Genomic DNA, 19,717 nt, shown 5'->3' with positions numbered 1-19,717 from the left:
TGAGTTTCCTCTTTGCACTTCTGATTTTCTGTAGGCAGAAATACTTTCTTCTTTTTTTTCTTAGAGAGCTTAGATAACTGTTATTTCTTCCCAGTATGAGGCTTCTTAGGTTGCTGCCATTGTGGCTTGTAGTAAGGTAGAGAACAGAAATCCTCTTCATCACTGGATGCATAATTCTGACGTAATAAATCAGCATAGTAGTTGAGGGGACCTTTTCTCCAAACAGCAGTCTGTAAACCAGATGTCTTTTCTTCCGGCTCTGAATCTGTCCAATCTAACGAATCCATGGGAGTATCAGAAATAGGAAGATCAGTATTTCCATGAGAGGTTTCATGATGGGAGCTGTCTGTTTCATAAATATAAGAACCAAGCATGTCATTATAAACAATAGATTGAGGTTTTGTCTGAGTTTGTGGCATACCAGTCTAATGCCAGTTCAGCTGGATCTGTGAAGTCATCCTCCCTGTTGACATATTCAGAATCAGAATCAGTATCACCAGGATAGGAATCACAAACAGGAGGATTAGATGGTAATCCGGAACAGTAGTCCTGTCTCTTTAAATCTTTAAAGGTCTGAATTTTTTCTGCTGAATCTATGAATGCATCCTCTTCAGTTACATAGTCAGACTCAGAATCTGTTTCACCAACATGGTAATCACGAACATGAGGAACAGATGACATTTTAGAAAAGTGGTTCTGTCTCTTTAAATCTTTGAAAATCTGAATTTTTTCTGCTGAAGCTATGGTTAAATCCTCTTCGTTTTCATAGTCAGATTCAGGATTAGTTTCACCAAAATGGTAACCACGAACATGAGTAGAGGATTGTCTAGAATGGGAGTACTGTGTCTTTAAATTTTTAAAAGTTTGAAAATCTTCTGTTTTTCCTTTAGGGATTGCTTGGGTCTGAGTTATGTTGTAATTTTTTATTTTCCTTTGAGGGTCGGTGCATCCACTACCACTGCGAATCCCTTTTTTAGGCATTAACTTTCTATCATGATCCGGTGTACATGCGCTCAGGACACAGACCCTCGGGGCAGTGGTAGGGATTTGAAGACACTAACCCCTGACCCGGGGGGGGGGGGGGAGTATCCTGGACGTGGATAGATGATATTCTGTGATTCATAATTGATAGAAGTTATTGAAGAATTAATGGAGAGTGCAATATTTGTATACAATATATTCTGGCTTCACTGTAAGTTATAATTAGTTAACAGGAGTAGCTGCAGGATTCAATGAGATAAATATATAGCAATGTGGAATGTACAGGCTTCAGAGTAAACAGGTAGAAGTTTGACACTTAGATGCGAACTAAGGTTTGTTGCAGGTTCACAGTATATAATATTATATAAGGTTGTATGTCAGAGTTAAGCACAGCAGCACAAGTGATAAACAAGTTGCAAGTCTTAGGCATTAATTACTGTTTTGTGCATATATGTGCAAACCAAGGTTTGTTGCAGGTTCACAGTTCATAATATTATGTAGAGCTGTATATCAGTATAATCAGAGTAGCACAAGTGATAGACAAGTTACAAGTCTCAGGCATTAATTACTGTTTGAGCATATATATGCAAACTAGGTTTGTTGCAGGTTATTTCAGCAATGACAAGTAGAAGCAGAGAAATAGTTATAAAGTTCTGAGTAAGATGATGTTATTGTAATTAGAGAGCGATGATAAGCAAAAGCATACTTGATTTATAATAAAGTTCAGAGTTTGTTAAGTAGCTGTGTCCAGGAAACAGAATGGGATTATTTTTGATACTTGCGGTTTGATGATATTTAGCATAGGTAATAGAAAATGCTGTATTTTGGAATAGTTGGTAAATTTATGCAGGAAACAGTCACAGATCTCAGTTGTTCAGGATCACAACTTCAAAGTTAATGCAAAGCACATTAGACCTGAGAAGGCTTAAAATGAGGCTGAGGTAATCAGGTGCATAAATGATTAATCAGGCAGGCAAGCAAGCTGAATGTAAATACTGCCCAAATGCAACAGTCAGAGAAGGAAGTCTTAAAGGGATAGTGACATTAGGCTGAGATATGTTACAGATTGAATCTGGTGTGCACTCTCACAACTGAATAGGTGTGGTTACGTCTAGAGGATAGGGATTGGTCATTTAGGACTTATAAGCCAGCACTCTCAGTTTTTGGATAGAAGCCTGAGGAAACAGACAGAGGTCTGAGAAACGCGTTGATTATCCAATTTTAGTGTCACATGTGTGACATTGTGTATTGTATTTTATTGCACCATTAAATTATGGTATTTTAACTCTTTGCTGAGAGTCTGAGCGTTATTGGGACGTATTCTACCTTGGAGTGACTTGCTTTCCTGCATAATGCAGAGAACTGGGACACTGTGAACTCCCAGCTTGCCTTTATTAGCACAACAGAGTGCTGCCATCTTTGTGAGTATAATTTGGTATTCACATTATTCTGTTTGTTCATACTGTATCACACGAGGAGGCGCCCTTGTCTTTGTGATTCCTTTTGCACAGAGAAAGTATTCATAATCTGGGTCTTTTAACAACTTCAGATAGAGTATGCAATATTAAATACCATTCCAATTTATTTATATTATCTAATTTGTCTTGTTCTTTTTGTATTCTTTGTAGAAAAGAATCTCTAGGTAGGCTCCGAAGCAGCTGATTGGTGGCTACACATATATACCTCTTGTCTTTGAGCTAGCTCCCAACAGTGCATTACTTCTCCTTTACCAAAGGATTCCAAGAGTATGAAGCAAATGAGATAGTATAAGTCGATTGTTGTTTAAATTGTATTCGCTATCTGAATCATGAAAGAAAATCTGTGGGTTTGAACTCTAATGAATTTGAATGGGGTCCTATATTTAAGTCATTGATTTAATTATTTTAGACTGTTTTTGTAAAGAGGAAAAAAAAAAGACATTACCGTGTTAGCCAATGTAGTCTAAGAAAGTAGAAATCCTTTTGTAAGAAAATAACAGGTACAGTTGATACCTACAACAGCTAACTAATAGTGTATACAATTGCTTTCAGGACACTGCAGTTCCCTTCGTCAGGCGCTACAGGATCTATTGGTGCTCTACAAATAAATGATGATGATGATAATAATAATAATAATATCTCAGTAATATATTTTGTATCATAATTTGTAAGAAAGGTAGATATAATCTCCTTAGCCAAAATATCAAAATTATAACCTGGTCTTTGTGCTACCAACATGTTGAAAACTAGAAAATCAGAATATTGCAATGGACAGAAAACAAGCGCTTGAGGAGAAAATACAGATAAACTGAGTCTTAGAGCCTTGCTCCATTGTGACAGGGTGTTGGAAATGTCTGAGAATTTTCATACTAGACAAAAACTGCTGGTTGATCTTCATCTTTTATGAAGTAACTGCTGTAATATCTGATATACAATATACACATTTAAAGACTTTCTACCATGAGCTAGAAACCTTTTATTTTGACTATGTTTAAAGATACAAAAAAAGGCATTAGACAATTTATTTTAACCTATAAAACTAGACTGAGAACGTCTAAGAATGAATCTTACAAATGCTCCTAAGAAATAAACAAAGAAAAACATGGATCATAGGGTTAATATCCATTTTATATTGAGTAAAAGAGTGGTAAAGACTGTGACTATCCTCCTTGGCAAACACATTCTCTTAATTGGTGACTTGCTATTACGGTAAGTCATAAATATATGTATTACTAATATCATATTACTAATATCAGTAACTCAGAATATATATAATACTTCTCAGTATCTGCAGGTAAAACATTTCACAATTGATGTGAGACTGATGGAATTTCAAACAGTGCTAAAATAAAGCTGTTAAGACATTTTAATATAATATTTGCAATTATGCTGTTTATTTATGTTGTAAAAGGGCATCCACTACAATGTCACTGCAAAAATGACAATGACATATCTCTGCTCTTACATTTATCACATGCCTCAAGATTTGTGACAATAAAACTATATTAATAATTTCATTTAAATATTTTCTTTTGTAGGGATGATGAGTTTTTCATCATTCACTGCTTGTAAGATGGTAAGCTTATAGATTTGAAATGCTCCATATGTAATATTGTGTCACCCTCATTTTGAAATTTGCCATAATTCTGACTTTGAGATTTGTCAATGTCCAGTGTGGTTGCGCTGTATAAATTAATATTTGTGACTTCTCTTGCACCATCAATTCATGATTCATTTTAAGATAAAATGGCTGAACTTTGAAATTGAAAATGCATATATGTACAATAACAGAACACACAAATATATAGTAGTAAATACAAGTTTGTTTTTCTGTAGTATTAACATTTTGCATTTAAGAATCTATAGCCTCCAATATTACCTCTAATTCCTTAGCTTTGTTTTTGGCATCATCAAGTTTCTTTTTTCTACTTTCCGGCATTAAATCATCTAACCAACTCAGCTCCCGGTTAGAGAAGCCGAAATCCATCACTTTTCGGACAAAGACCAAGGCAAGAACCTACAATACAGGATAACAAAAGGTTACATTTATGCTTTCATTGCTAATTGAGTAATTTGACAACTCATTGAGGCCCATTTATCAAGCTATGTACGGAGCTTGAGGGACCGTGTTTCTGGCGAGTCTTCAGACTCGCCAGAAACGCAAGTTATGGAGCAGCGGTCTAAAGACCGCTGTTCCATAACCTGTCCACCTGCTCTGAGCAGGCGGACAGACATTGCCGCAATTCAACCTGATCGAATACGATCGGGTTGATTGACACCCCCTGCTGATGGCCGAATGGCCGCGAGTCTGCAGGGGTCGGCGTTGCACCAGCAGCTCACAAGAGCTGCTGGTGCAATGCTGAATACGTATAGCGTATTGCTCTCCGCATTCAGCGAGGTCTGTCGGACCTGATCCGCACTGTCGGATCAGGTCCGACAGACCTTTCATAAATAGGCCCCAATGGGTCTATTAAAGTCCACAAAAAAGAACAAAACAAAATTTCTATTAGGAGGCAAAATACAGTCTGCTGGAGGAACCATAGAAAATGTCTACTAGAAAGCCATTAGACAAAAATACAGTATTTCAGGAGCTTTGCACTTAGTCTACTTCCCAGATGTTTTACATTGAGAGAATATATTAGCCACATTTTAATCCATCAGAAAACATTCTTCAGGCTGCATTCTGCAGATTTCTGGAATTTTATAATTCAAGAGCCTTGACCTCTTTCAACCTAATTTTTAACACACTTCAGGCGGTATTTGTTGGTTGTTCACATCAGGGGTTGAACTACCATTGGTGCAGCAGGTGCAGTCGCACCAGGGCCCAAGAGCTGGAGGGGGCCCATAACAGCGAGTCTATACATAGTTGTGTGCAGAATGTTTACAAATCTAATGCAGAGGAGTCTTTTTATTAGTGCAAGTTGTAGATCTATCTATCTATCTAGCTTGAAATTCATCATACAGAGCAAAATGTATATTAATACTTTTGAATACTTTTTTTCTATTTTGAAAATTGCTTCATTCTTTTGGTATCCTTTGTTGAAAGAGCAGCAATGCACTACTAGGAGTTAACATAACTTAACACATCAGGTTGTTCCTGAGCCTATCTAGGTATGCTTTTCAACAAAGGATACTAAGAGCACAAAGCAAACTAGATAAAGGACCAGTCAACACAGTAGATTTTCATAATCAACAAATGCAAGATAACAAGACAATGCAATAGCACTTAGTCTGAACTTCAAATGAGTTGTAGATTTTTTTTCTGACAATTTTAAAAGTTTTGTCTATTTACACTCCCTCTGTACCATGTGACAGCCATCAGCCAATCACAAACACATACACGTACCATGTGAGAGCCATCAGCCAATCGCAAATACATACACGCTTATTCTGTGAATTCTTGCACATGCTCAGTAGGAGCTGGTGACTCAAAAAAGGCTAAATTTTAAAAGAATGTGCACATTTTGTTAATGGAAGTAAATTGGAAAGTTGTTTAAAATTGCATGCTCTATCTGAATAATGAAAGTTTATTTTTGACTTTAGTGTCTCTTTAATAGAGGTAAATTGGAAAGTTGTTTAAAACGGCATGCTCTTTCTGAATCATGAAAAAAAATAAATTCTGTTTCGTGTCCCTTTTCGCTGCTAAGCCTTTTTTTCTCCCCAGTGCTCAGCCAATTTTAAGCTTTTTTGCTACCTTCATTTAAACCCTATTGTAAGTCAAATTTCAGTGAAAGACCAAAACAAATAATATACTGTTTTTTTTCAGCAGGCCCAGCGGATTCACAATGTGCCATTATTAAATTTATAATTCATGGCATATGTGAAAGCTTTGGAAAAAACTGTAAAAAAAAAAAAAAAGTATACATTTTTTGGAGATTATAGTAAATAATATTTTTATTAGGAGTCTCTACCAGATTTTATTTATTGATCATATGATGTCCAATTCCCAAGCATATATGTGTTTTATTTTTCACTTTATTTTTAAACATTGTATTTGTATTACTGCTTCAAGATCACCACCATTTGAACAGGTGATTCTCTTTTAAATGAAGGGTCTTGCAGGTTTGTAGCTGAGATTGAGGGGATCGAATAACCTCCACACATCCAGCTTCCTTGCAGCAACACTAAGTTTCCTGATTCTGCCCCCTTTCTGACGCAGTGACGTGCGGTGACGTCAGAGGCTGGTGAGACAGTGGCTAGGATACGCCTTCATTCTTTAGATATCCTTTGTTAAAGAAATAGCAATGCACATGGGTGAGCCAATCACATGAGGTATCTATGTGCAACCACCAATCAGCAGCTACTGAGCATATTTAGAAATGATTTTCAACAAAGGATATCAAAAGAATGAAGAAAATTAGATATTAGATGTAAATTGGAAAGTTATTTAAAGTTGCATGCTCTTTCTAAATCATGAAAGAAAACATGGGTTTCATGTCCCTTTAAATGGTGTCTTGGAAAACTGGTCAACTTAGTAAACATCTGATTTTAGTCTAAAGGATTGTAACAGAAACTCTTGCCAGATAACAAAATGTTTGCTCTGATTATGAGATCTAGAAATCCAGGCCCATTAAAATATGTTTAAAACATACTTTTTACTTTAACTGTCATGGATGGTAGATTTTATGATGATAATTCCTCTGATTCTGAATTAATTTACCATTTCTTGACTGCATTGCAAGTTGCAATTTATCAATATAATGGGGTTTGTTTGGCAGGGATTACAATACAATGAATTATTATTTCAGTTAGAGAACTCTGTCTGTGACTGTTAGTAGTTTTTGGAGATTAATATACTTTTAAATTAATTTACTATGTTCAACCCAGACTTTACTGTGGTTCTGTAACTGAACTAAACATTTTAGTCACATGGAGTTCTTGATTCCCATAATGAAATTACATGTACACTACTACATCATTAAGGGGTTAAAAAAAAGGTGTTTATAATTTAGAAAATGCAATTAGGACTACAAACAAACAGCTAAAGAATATTGAACATTCTTCAAGGTGAGTACTCAATTCCTCCGGGTAAGGATCAGTTTCATTGCCCAACAACTACATAAGTCAATTTGTCAACCATACAATTCAAAGAAAAATACAATCCTAGCTAAAAAGGGACAAAAAAAGGACAGCCGCTTACAGAAACACCTTTCAAACTTTTTAGTGAACTTTGAAAATTTTACACAGTAGTTTTCTTCATTTATTTGACCCTAAATTTAAAAAAAAAAAACTCAGAAAACAAAAAGCAATATTGTATCTCAAAACTATTCAACTGAGCATGCTCACAAGCAATTCCATGCAGAGCACTGTACTTATTTAACTTCCTATATCATCCCAAATTTTTCACCATTTATTTCTGTCATTGTGTCTGGAATTTCGTCTCGCTCACAGCAGTGACCTGCCTGCCTTCAACCTTATTATAGCGTCAACATTTTGTTAGTGTTCTTTTGCTGTATAATGGTTTTAAAGAAACCTCAAATTCAAGTTGCATTTTATGTATGTTTTAATACCTTTGTAATAAAGAATAGCTGCCAAAATATTGTTTTCAGGAGGACTCCAGCCCTCACTTTTCTACTATAGACTCCGGCTCGCTCCTCCGTCCACCGTCCTCCACACACAGCCACAGACAGCTGACACTAGCTCCTCCTAGCTCTAGCTGGCTCTATTAGTCAGACTATCTCCCTAGACAGACCACTTCACTTCCTTCTATGGGTATTCAGCAGGGCAGGCACGCCACACACTAATCTCAGCAGCTCCCTCCTGTTCTGAGTCTTCTTCCCGCCTGAATTCTGTGTCGGTGTGATGTCACTCAGCAGCTCAGCAGGCACGCCTCCCCAGCAGTTGCTGATGCTGATTGGCTGCGTGACCTAGCTCCATCATAGAGGCGGTTTTGAGAACCGCCTCCATTAGAGCTTGTATTGGGCCCGGCGAGACACCACTGGGTGGCGCTAAAGTGGAACTATATTCAGATCCATGTTGTGCAATTTATGGAGAGCAGCCGACCGGTTCACTGCCTCCTAATTGCGCAACATGAATGCTGAATTTCATTTGGCATTGGCAGCGCAGGCGCACTAGCGCAGTAGGAAACATAATGTGGGTAATCGCCAGTGGGGGGTGTACCCTTGAGGGTGGGGGTGGCCCAAAAAAAAAAAAAGACAAAAACTTTTTTTTAATAAAAATTATTTTAAATCTTTCTTCTCTGATTGGACAGGGGAGGCGCTGCCTCCCCTGCCTCCTATTACTACACGTCACTGTTCTGACATCACCACGTGTGTGCATGGTTACACCACATTGTTCGGTGATCCTCCTGCATGAGCAAAGGGGCTTGTCATGCACATGGCGAGACACTGCTATAGTGCACCCATTACTTTCTATGAAGATTGCAAACACACTAAATAGCACTGATATTAGAAAGTTGTGAAAGTTATGATTGAGCTCCAGTGAAAGCACAAATAGCACTAGAAGAATTAACGCATGTATAAACACACACACATATATACACACACTTTTGAGCCCTCCCTGGTTCAATACCTTGAAATATGCAATATCATTTTGAATTAATTTGAATATGTCTTAATGATTTTTTTTAATAGAATTACTTTAAATTTCTGTTCCTTACTTAGAAAAAAATATTTTTATTTTTAAATATACTGTATATTTCTATATATCTGTATACATCCAATATATATAATATAAATATTGCAATATATATTTTTTAAAAAAAGAACAATTTCTTTAAAGTAAAGAAAATAGGAATTTGAAGTATTACTAATGCACCTTCAGCTTTAGCGCAGTTAGTCTAGCGAATTGCCAGGTTAGTGCACAAATGATAAAAGGAAAAGGCTTTGTTTAGCACTCCCCATAGAAATCTATATCAGATTTACCATAGATGGTTTTGCATGGGCGACATTGCTCTAGCGCACCCATGTTTTCTATGGATGGCACTGATATTACAATTTGATAGTTATGGGTTAAGCTCCAGTGAAAGCCCAAATAGCTCTTGAAAAATTAGCATGAGTTGAGACCTGAAGTAAAGTGTAAGGGTTAAAAAAAAGTTTTACAAAACACTTCATAAAATCATATCAAAAACAAATATTACATTCATATATACACATTTTAATTTTAAAAAATCAGTTTAATATTGATAAAACGTTTTCAAAGGATTAAAAATGACATGGCAAGGTGTTTGACTGGAAAGGGCTCCAATGTGTATATATAGATATTCAGGCCTGCCCTCTGGGCAGGGCGAGAGGGGCACCCGCCCAGAGTTCCGCCCTTCGGGGGGCCCCACACTTTCAGGGATGAGGGTATGAGAAGGTGCAATGTATAGTGTATTTTGTTTATGAAGAAGTGTTTATGGTATCAGGATATGTTATATATATATATATATATATATATATATATATATATATAAAACACAGGAATGGACCGCACTCACAGACTGGACTGGGTACACATCCTAAGCCACTGTTAACTCCACAGCCCTGAACACTGACAGACAGCTGCAAAGTTCCCAGCAACCCAGGCAGTTAACCCCAGATTAACCTGGGTGTCAGGTCCGCAGGGGAGCATTACAAACATTAACACAAAACACAAAAAACCCAGCACTCACTAGCAGATTCACAGCAATGTTTAAAAGCAAAACTGGGGGAAGTCAGTTACATTTGGCGCCAAAGGATCAAGTCCAGGACCACAACAAGGTCTCCCCCTTCCTGGGACCCTAAACCAGCACCCACACAATGCATACTTCCAAACAAACCAACTGGGAACCTCCCAGGGTGACACAGGCTTTTGTAACCTCCCCTATGTAAATACAAAACACAGGAATGGACGGCACTCACAGACTGGACTGGGTACACATCCTAAGCCACTGTTAACTCTACAGCCCTGAACACTGACAGACAGCTGCAAAGTTCCCAGCAACCCAGGCAGTTAACCCCAGAGCAACCTGGGTGTCAGGTCCGCAGGGGAGCATTACAAACATTAACACAAAACACAAAAAAACGCAGCACTCACTAGCAGATTCACAGCAATGTTTAAAAGCAAAACTGGGGGAAGTCAGTAACATTTGGCGCCAAAGGATCAAGCCCAGGACCACAACAAGGTCTCCCCCTTCCTGGGACCCTAAACCAGCACCCACACAATGCATACTTCCAAACAAACCAACTGGGAACTTCCCAGGGTGACACAGGCTTTTGTAACCTCCCCTATGTAAATACAAAACACAGGAATGGACCGCACTCACAGACTGGACTGGGTACACATCGTAAGCCACTGTTAACTCCATGGCCCTGAACACTGACAGACAGCTGCAAAGTTCCCAGCAACCCAGGCAGTTAACCCCAGAGCAACCTGGGTGTCAGGTCCGCAGGGGAGCATTACAAACATTAACACAAAACACAAAAAACCCAGCACTCACTAGCAGATTCACAGCAATGTTTAAAAGCAAAACTGGGGGAAGTCAGTTACATTTGGCGCCAAAGGATCAAGCCCAGGACCCAGTTTTTTTGTTTATATATATATATATATATATATATATATATATATATATATATATACAGGGAGTGCAGAATTATTAGGCAAGTTGTATTTTTGAGGATTCATTTTATTATTGAACAACAACCATGTTCTCAATGAACCCAAAAAACTCATTAATATCAAAGCTGAATAGTTTTGGAAGTAGTTTTTAGTTTGTTTTTAGTTATAGCTATTTTAGGGGGATATCTGTGTGTGCAGGTGACTATTACTGTGCATAATTATTAGGCAACTTAACAAAAAACAAATATATACCCATTTCAATTATTTATTTTTACCAGTGAAACCAATATAACATCTCAACATTCACAAATATACATTTCTGACATTCAAAAACAAATCAGTGACTAATATAGCCACCTTTCTTTGCAAGGACACTCAAAAGCCTGCCATCCATGTATTCTGTCAGTGTTTTGATCTGTTCACCATCAACATTGCGTGCAGCAGCAACCACAGCCTCCCAGTCACTGTTCAGAGAGGTGTACTGTTTTCCCTCCTTGTAAATCTCACATTTGATGATGGACCACAGGTTCTCAATGGGGTTCAGATCAGGTGAGCAAGGAGGCCATGTCATTAGATTTTCTTCTTTTATACCCTTTCTTGCCAGCCACGCTGTGGAGTACTTGGACGCGTGTGATGGAGCATTGTCCTGCATGAAAATCATGTTTTTCTTGAAGGATGCAGACTTCTTCCTGTACCACTGCTTGAAGAAGGTGTCTTCCAGAAACTGGCAGTAGGACTGGGAGTTGAGCTTGACTCCATCCTCAACCCGAAAAGGCCCCACAAGCTCATCTTTGATGATAGCAGCCCAAACCAGTACTCCACCTCCACCTTGCTGGCGTCTGAGTCGGACTGGAGCTCTCTGCCCTTTACCAATCCAGCCACGGGCCCATCCATCTGGCCCATCAAGACTCACTCTCATTTCATCAGTCCATAAAACCTTAGAAAAATCAGTCTTGAGATATTTCTTGGCCCAGTCTTGACGTTTCAGCTTGTGTGTCTTGTTCAGTGGTGGTCGTCTTTCAGCCTTTCTTACCTTGGCCATGTCTCTGAGTATTGCACACCTTGTGCTTTTGGGCACTCCAGTGATGTTGCAGCTCTGAAATATGGCCAAACTGGTGGCAAGTGGCATCTTGGCAGCTGCACGCTTGACTTTTCTCAGTTCATGGGCAGTTATTTTGCGCCTTGGTTTTTCCACACGCATCTTGCGACCCTGTTGACTATTTTGAATGAAACGCTTGATTGTTCGATGATCACGCTTCAGAAGCTTTGCAATTTTAAGAGTGCTGCATCCCTCTGCAAGATATCTCACTATTTTTGACTTTTCTGAGCCTGTCAAGTCCTTCTTTTGACCCATTTTGCCAAAGGAAAGGAAGTTGCCTAATAATTATGCACACCTGATATAGGGTGTTGATGTCATTAGACCACACCCCTTCTCATTACAGAGATGCACATCACCTAATATGCTTAATTGGTAGTAGGCTTTCGAGCCTATACAGCTTGGAGTAAGACAACATGCATAAAGAGGATGATGTGGTCAAAATTCTCATTTACCTAATAATTCTGCACTCCCTGTACACAGGGGTCAAGTCGGATGGGAACAGAGTTCCTGCACTATTTTTGCAAGAGGAACTAAGTTCCCTCTGGACAGAGAACATAAATGCTTCAATAAACACTGATGCTGCTGGTGGAAGGAGCTAGAGCACAGTCTGTTAGAGGGATAGTGAGATCCTCTAGTAATGGGCAGTAACACTTCCTACAATACACTAAATGCAAGCCTGTCAGCGGTCCTGCTGTGTGATCACCCTGCAATGTGTTTAACACATGGTGCTTACATTTTTGTGTGGCTTGCTCTGGGGTTATTTAGCTCCCCTCAGCAGAAATAGGACTATTGCATTTTAAAGGGATAGTAAACTTTTAAAATTTTATTTTTTGATTTAGATAGAACATACCATTTTAAACAACTTTCAAATGTAATTCTATTATCAAATTTTCTTCATTCTCTTGTTATCCATTGCTGAAGGGACAGCTTTGCACTACTGACAGGAAGCTGAAAATATATATTTAGCCAATCACAAGAGACAAATGTGTGCAGGCACCAATTAGCAGCAGCTCCCACTAGTCCCACTAGTCTATGATATGTGTGTATTCATTTTTTATCAAGGGATACTAAGAGAACGGAGCACATTTGAAAATAGAAGTGAATTTAAAAGTGTCTTAAAATGACATGCTCTATCTGAATCATGCAAGTTTAATTTTGACTTTCCTATGCCTTTAAGTGAGTGAGACTCTGTGACAAAGGAGGATTCTCAGGCAACCATTCAACCCTTCATTGGATTTAATTTGCTTCCATTAACCAAATTGTATAGATTATATACATATAAATACAGTGTGTGTGTATGTACAGGGAGTGCAGAATTATTAGGCAAATGAGTATTTTGACCACATCATCCTCTTTATGCATGTTGTCTTACTCCAAGCTGTATAGGCTCAAAAGCCTACTACCAATTAAGCATATTAGGTGATGTGCATCTCTGTAATGAGAAGGGGTGTGGTCTAATGACATCAACACCCTATATCAGGTGTGCATAATTATTAGGCAACTTCCTTTCCTTTGGCAAAATGGGTCAAAAGAAGGACTTGACAGGCTCAGAAAAGTCAAAAATAGTGAGATATCTTGCAGAGGGATGCAGCACTCTTAAAATTGCAAAGCTTCTGAAGTGTGATCATCGAACAATCAAGCGTTTCATTCAAAATAGTCAACAGGGTCGCAAGAAGCGTGTGGAAAAACCAAGGCGCAAAATAACTGCCCATGAACTGAGAAAAGTCAAGCGTGCAGCTGCCAAGATGCCACTTGCCACCAGTTTGGCCATATTTCAGAGCTGCAACATCACTGGAGTGCCCAAAAGCACAAGGTGTGCAATACTCAGAGACATGGCCAAGGTAAGAAAGGCTGAAAGACGACCACCACTGAACAAGACACACAAGCTGAAACGTCAAGACTGGGCCAGGAAATATCTCAAGACTGATTTTTCTAAGGTTTTATGGACTGATGAAATGAGAGTGAGTCTTGATGGGCCAGATGGATGGGCCCGTGGCTGGATTGGTAAAGGGCAGAGAGCTCCAGTCCGACTCAGACGCCAGCAAGGTGGAGGTGGAGTACTGGTTTGGGCTGCTATCATCAAAGATGAGCTTGTGGGGCCTTTTCGGGTTGAGGATGGAGTCAAGCTCAACTCCCAGTCCTACTGCCAGTTTCTGGAAGACACCTTCTTCAAGCAGTGGTACAGGAAGAAGTCTGCATCCTTCAAGAAAAACATGATTTTCATGCAGGACAATGCTCCATCACACGCGTCCAAGTACTCCACAGCGTGGCTGGCAAGAAAGGGTATAAAAGAAGAAAATCTAATGACATGGCCTCCTTGTTCACCTGATCTGAACCCCATTGAGAACCTGTGGTCCATCATCAAATGTGAGATTTACAAGGAGGAAAAACAGTACACCTCTCTGAACAGTGTCTGGGAGGCTGTGGTTGCTGCTGCACGCAATGTTGATGGTGAACAGATCAAAACACTGACAGAATCCATGGATGGCAGGCTTTTGAGTGTCCTTGCAAAGAAAGGTGGCTATATTGGTCACTGATTTGTTTTTGTTTTGTTTTTGAATGTCAGAAATGTATATTTGTGAATGTTGAGATGTTATATTGGTTTCACTGGTAAAAATAAATAATTGAAATGGGTATATATTTGTTTTTTGTTAAGTTGCCTAATAATTCTGCACAGTAATAGTCACCTGCACACACAGATATCCCCCTAAAATAGCTAAAACTAAAAACAAACTAAAAACTACTTCCAAAAATATTCAGCTTTGATATTAATGAGTTTTTTGGGTTCATTGAGAACATGGTTGTTGTTCAATAATAAAATTAATCCTCAAAAATACAACTTGCCTAATAATTCTGCACTCCCTGTATGTGTATATATATATATATATATATATATATATATATATATATATATATATATATATATAAAAAATAATATTAATTGTGAGGGGCGGTGGAAGTCTTGGTGAGTTCCCACACTTTTTTTGTAGGACTTGATCCCTGTATATATATATATATATATATATACATATTCATCCAGAAGTAAAAAGCACTCACCGGGTCTTTGTGCAAACAAACAAGTTTAATGTGACGTTTCGGGGTTACACCCCGTCTTCAGACAACTTCTTACAGACAGAATACATTACTCACCCTTTATAGCCGGTTCTTGAGTGTGAATAATGCCCATCCAGCAATTAAATTTAAGATGGTATACAACACCGCCAGTGTGGACTTTCTTGATTTGAGAATTTTTAAGAGAGGGGGACGCTTATTAACAACTTTGTACACGAAGGATACGGATCGCAACTCTCTGTTGCATGCACATAGCTGTCACCCCCCTGCACTACCTACCTCCCAATTTAAAAGAACAGCAAGAAACAACACCGATGAGAGCCTCAGAGAGCAACAAATGTTGGAGATGGAGTCAAGATTTGTCCAAAGAGGATATATGCAACATGATTTGGAACAGAAGAAATTGGATGTATTGAAACTACAGCAAGCAGATCTATTGGTCCACAAAACAACTAATGATGTGGATAAGAGAATGACATTTCTCACAACTTTGACATTGATAAACCAGGGATCATTGAAAGTGTATGGAAACACTGGTCTGTGGTGGCCACTGATAGAGACCTGCCATTCTTTGGATTACCACCACCGAGAATTGGCTTTCGGAGAGCTAGGTCCCTGAGAGACCAACTTATTAAGACGGATCCCAGGGGGTGCTACATGAAGGAGACGTGGTTACATGCTAAACCTGGTTGTTTTCGCTGCCTGGGATGTACTACTTGTAGCGGCTTGACAACCGGTAAATCATTCAGACATCCATATAAGAACAAGGTCTTCAGCATCAAACGTGTGACGTGTACCACCAAATACATAGTGTACTTGTTACACTGTGTATGTGGTTTATTCTATGTGGGAAAGACCATTGATGATCTTTGGACAAGGATGGCCAACCACAGGTCAGCCATCAGAACAGCTATTGACCGTGGGGACTCAGATCAGCCAGTGGCCAGGCATTTTGCCCTGGCCAAACATTCAGTTTCTGATTTAAAATACATAATCATTGACCATGTGCCCCCACTTGCGAGAGGAGGTGATAGAGGGAGATTACTATTGCAACGAGAATCCAAGTGGATTTTTAACTTGGGCACCATGGCCCCTCAAGGCCTGAATGTCAATTTGGATTGGCATTGTTTTCTATGATGGATAACTCTAAGAACTCTGTCTCTCCTGACCAGCAGTTTAACAACATGTTTCTTTCCACCTTCTTTATTACTTCTTTATTTCTTTAAATTTCTCATAATTTTACTATGGCCCAAGATGCATAGTGGACCTTATGCCTCCTATGCTGCTATTATGTGTTTAATATTGACACCAGTTTTATCAGAGTGTTTAATCACTTAGCAAAATAGTCTCTATGTATTGAGTCTGGCCATCACTCGACCATTAAGTTATAACCTGGAACATACGAGTGGTCTATATAGTGGATTCTCTTCACCGATACACATAGTGGCATTGTTTTAAATACTCGGGTATATGCAGTAGGGGTCAAAGTATAGGTTTATCCTTACTCACAGTATACAGTGTTAGGATTAGAATATATCCCCGTTCAGTACTGACACCCTCTACCTATATTGCAGATTTGCTACACTGGGATTCTAGCGAGTATCCAGTTTTGTTTATGTAAATAATTTTGCTTATGTAAATATTTGTGACATATTCTCCCTTTTATTGCATGCAATTCAGGCCTTAAATGTAATTTTGTTCCTTGTAATACTGCCATAATTGTGTGGAATTTTTGGTCTTACATACCCTCTTGTCATTACATTTATGCAGTGTTGTTTTTAGCTCCACATACAGACTGCCGATGGGCGTCATGGTCGCCATGACAACCGATGTCGCGGTGGTTCACAGCGCGGCAGTCTGACTTCCGGTACGCCATCAGCAGGGACACATTTGGGAGTGGGTCACGGCTATAAAGTGTGAGTAATGTATTCTGTCTGTAAGAAGTTGTCTGAAGACGGGGTGTAACCCCGAAACGTCACATTAAACTTGTTTGTTTGCACAAAGACCCGGTGAGTGCTTTTTACTTCTGGATGAATATGCTATACCTTTAAAAGCACCCCGGGCAAACTGGATTTTTACAAAGGGTGTTACTGTTAGTGCTTATACCTCTCTGGATACATATATATATACATACACATATACATTGGAGCCCTTTCTAGTCAAACACCTTTTCATATCATTTTCTAGCCTTTTTAAAAACGGCTAGATTTAGAGTTCTGTGGCCAAAGGGGTGCGTTAGCTATGCGTGTCTTTTTTTCCCTGCACCTTTTAAATACCGCTGGTATTTAGAGTTCTCTGAAGGGCTGCGTTAGGCTCCAAAAAGGGAGCGTATAGCATAATTTACCGCAACTTCAACTCTAAATACCAGCGGTGCTTACGGACATGGCCAGCTTCAAAAACGTGCTTGTGCACGATTCCCCCATAGGAAACAATGGGGCAGTTTGAGCTGAAAAAAAACCTAACACCTGCAAAAAAGCAGCGTTCAGCTCCTAACGCAGCCCCATTGTTTCCTATGGGGAAACACTTCCTAAGTCTGCACCTAACACCCTAACATGTACCCCGAGTCTAAACACCCCTAACCTTACACTTATTAACCACTAATCTGTTGCCCCCGCTAGCGCTGACCCCTGCATTTTATTATTAACCCCTAATCTGCCGCTCCGTACACCGCTGCAACCTACGTTATCCCTATGTACCCCTAATCTGCTGCCCCTAACACCGCCGACCCCTATATTATATTTATTAACCCCTAATCTGCCGCCCCCAATGTCGCCGCCACCTACCTACAATTATTAACCCCTAATCTGCCAACCGGACCTCACCGCTACTATAATAAAGTTATTAACCCCTAAACCGCCTCACTCCCGCCTCAAAAACCCTATAATTAATAGTATTAACCCCTAATCTGCCCCCCCTAACATCGCCTACACCTAATTTAAAGTATTAACCCCTAATCTGCCAACCGGACCTCGCCGCTACTCGAATAAATGTATTAACCCCTAAAGCTAAGTCTAACCCTAACCCTAACACCCCCCTAAATTAAATATAATTTAAATCTAACGAAATAAAATAAATCTTATTAAATAAATTATTCCTATTTAAAGCTAAATACTTACCTGTAAAATAAACCCTAATATAGCTACAATATAAATAATAATTATATTGTGGCTATTTTAGGATTAATATTTATTTTACAGGCAACTTTGTATTTATTTTAACCAGGTACAATAGCTATTAAATAGTTAATAACTATTTAATAGTTACCTAGTTAAAATAATTACAAAATTACCTGTAAAATAAATCCTAACCAAAGTTACAATTAAACCTAACACTACACTATCAATTAATTAACTAAATAAACTATCTACAATTATCTACAATTATATCAACTAAACTAAATTACAAAAAAAAACAAACACTAAATTACAAAAAATAAAAAAAGATTGCAAGAATTTTAAACTAATTACACCTACTCTAAGCCCCCTAAAAAAATAACAAAGCCCCCCAAAATAAAAAAAAGCCCTACCCTATTTTAAAATAAAAATTGTAAAGCTCTTTTACCTTACCAGCCCTTAAAAGGGCCTTTTGCGGGGCATGTCCCAAAGTAAACAGCTCTTTTGCCTGTAAAAAAAAACATACAATACCCCCCCCCAACATTACAACCCATCACCCACATACCCCTAATCTAACCCAAACCCCCCTTAAATAAACCTAACACTAAGCCCCTGAAGATCTCCCTACCTTGTCTTCACCACGCCGGGTATCACCGATCCATCCAGAAGAGGGTCCGAAGTCTTCATCCTATCCAGCAAGAAGAGCTCCTCTAGAGGGTCCAAAGTCTTCATCCTATCTGGCAGAAGAGGAAATCCGGACCGGCAGACATCTTCATCCAGGCGGCATCTTCTATCTTCTTCCATCCGACGTGGAGCGGGACCATCTTCAAGCAGCCGACGCGGAGCCATCCTTCTTCACCGACGGACTAACGATGAATGAAGGTTCCTTTAAGGGACGTCATCCAAGATGGCTTCCCTCGAATTCCGATTGGCTGATAGGATTCTATCAGCCAATCGGAATTAAGGTAGGAAAAATCTGATTGGCTGATTGAATCAGCCAATCAGATTCAAGTTCAATCCGATTGGCTGATCCAATCAGCCAATCAGATTGAGCTTGCATTCTATTGGCTGTTCCAAATCTGATTGGCTGATACAATCATTTATCATTTAGTAATTATTTTAACTAGGTAACTATTAAATAGTTATTAACTATTTAATAGCTACTGTACCTGGTTAAAATAAATACAAAGTTGCCTGTAAAATAAATATTAATCCTAAAATAGCTACAATATAATTATTATTTATATTGTAGCTATATTAGGGTTTATTTTACAGGTAAGTATTTAGCTTTAAATAGGAATAATTTATTTAATAAGATTTATTTTATTTCGTTAGATTTAAATTATATTTAACTTAGGGGGGTGTTAGTGTTAGGGTTAGACTTAGCTTTAGGGGGTTAATACATTTATTAGAGTAGCGGCGAGGTCCGGTCGGCA

The 19,717-nt window shown here is 38.7% G+C and overlaps 1 protein-coding gene across 1 annotated transcript in view; it reads right to left on the bottom strand.

The window, feature by feature from the left end:
- Positions 1 to 4,311: 4,311 nt before the first annotated feature.
- The window catches only part of LOC128654350 (electroneutral sodium bicarbonate exchanger 1-like), a 150,036-nt gene continuing 134,630 nt past the window's right edge, over positions 4,312 to 19,717 (bottom strand). Inside the window, exon 20 of the mRNA XM_053708231.1 lies at positions 4,312 to 4,476. Within this exon, the coding sequence (XP_053564206.1) occupies positions 4,312 to 4,476 (165 nt within the window). The remainder of the gene's footprint in view (positions 4,477 to 19,717) is intronic.

Source organism: Bombina bombina, chromosome 3 (assembly GCF_027579735.1).
Source record: "Bombina bombina isolate aBomBom1 chromosome 3, aBomBom1.pri, whole genome shotgun sequence".
Taxonomy (NCBI): Eukaryota; Metazoa; Chordata; class Amphibia; order Anura; family Bombinatoridae; genus Bombina; species Bombina bombina.
This window is presented reverse-complemented; position numbering and strand designations above follow the sequence as displayed.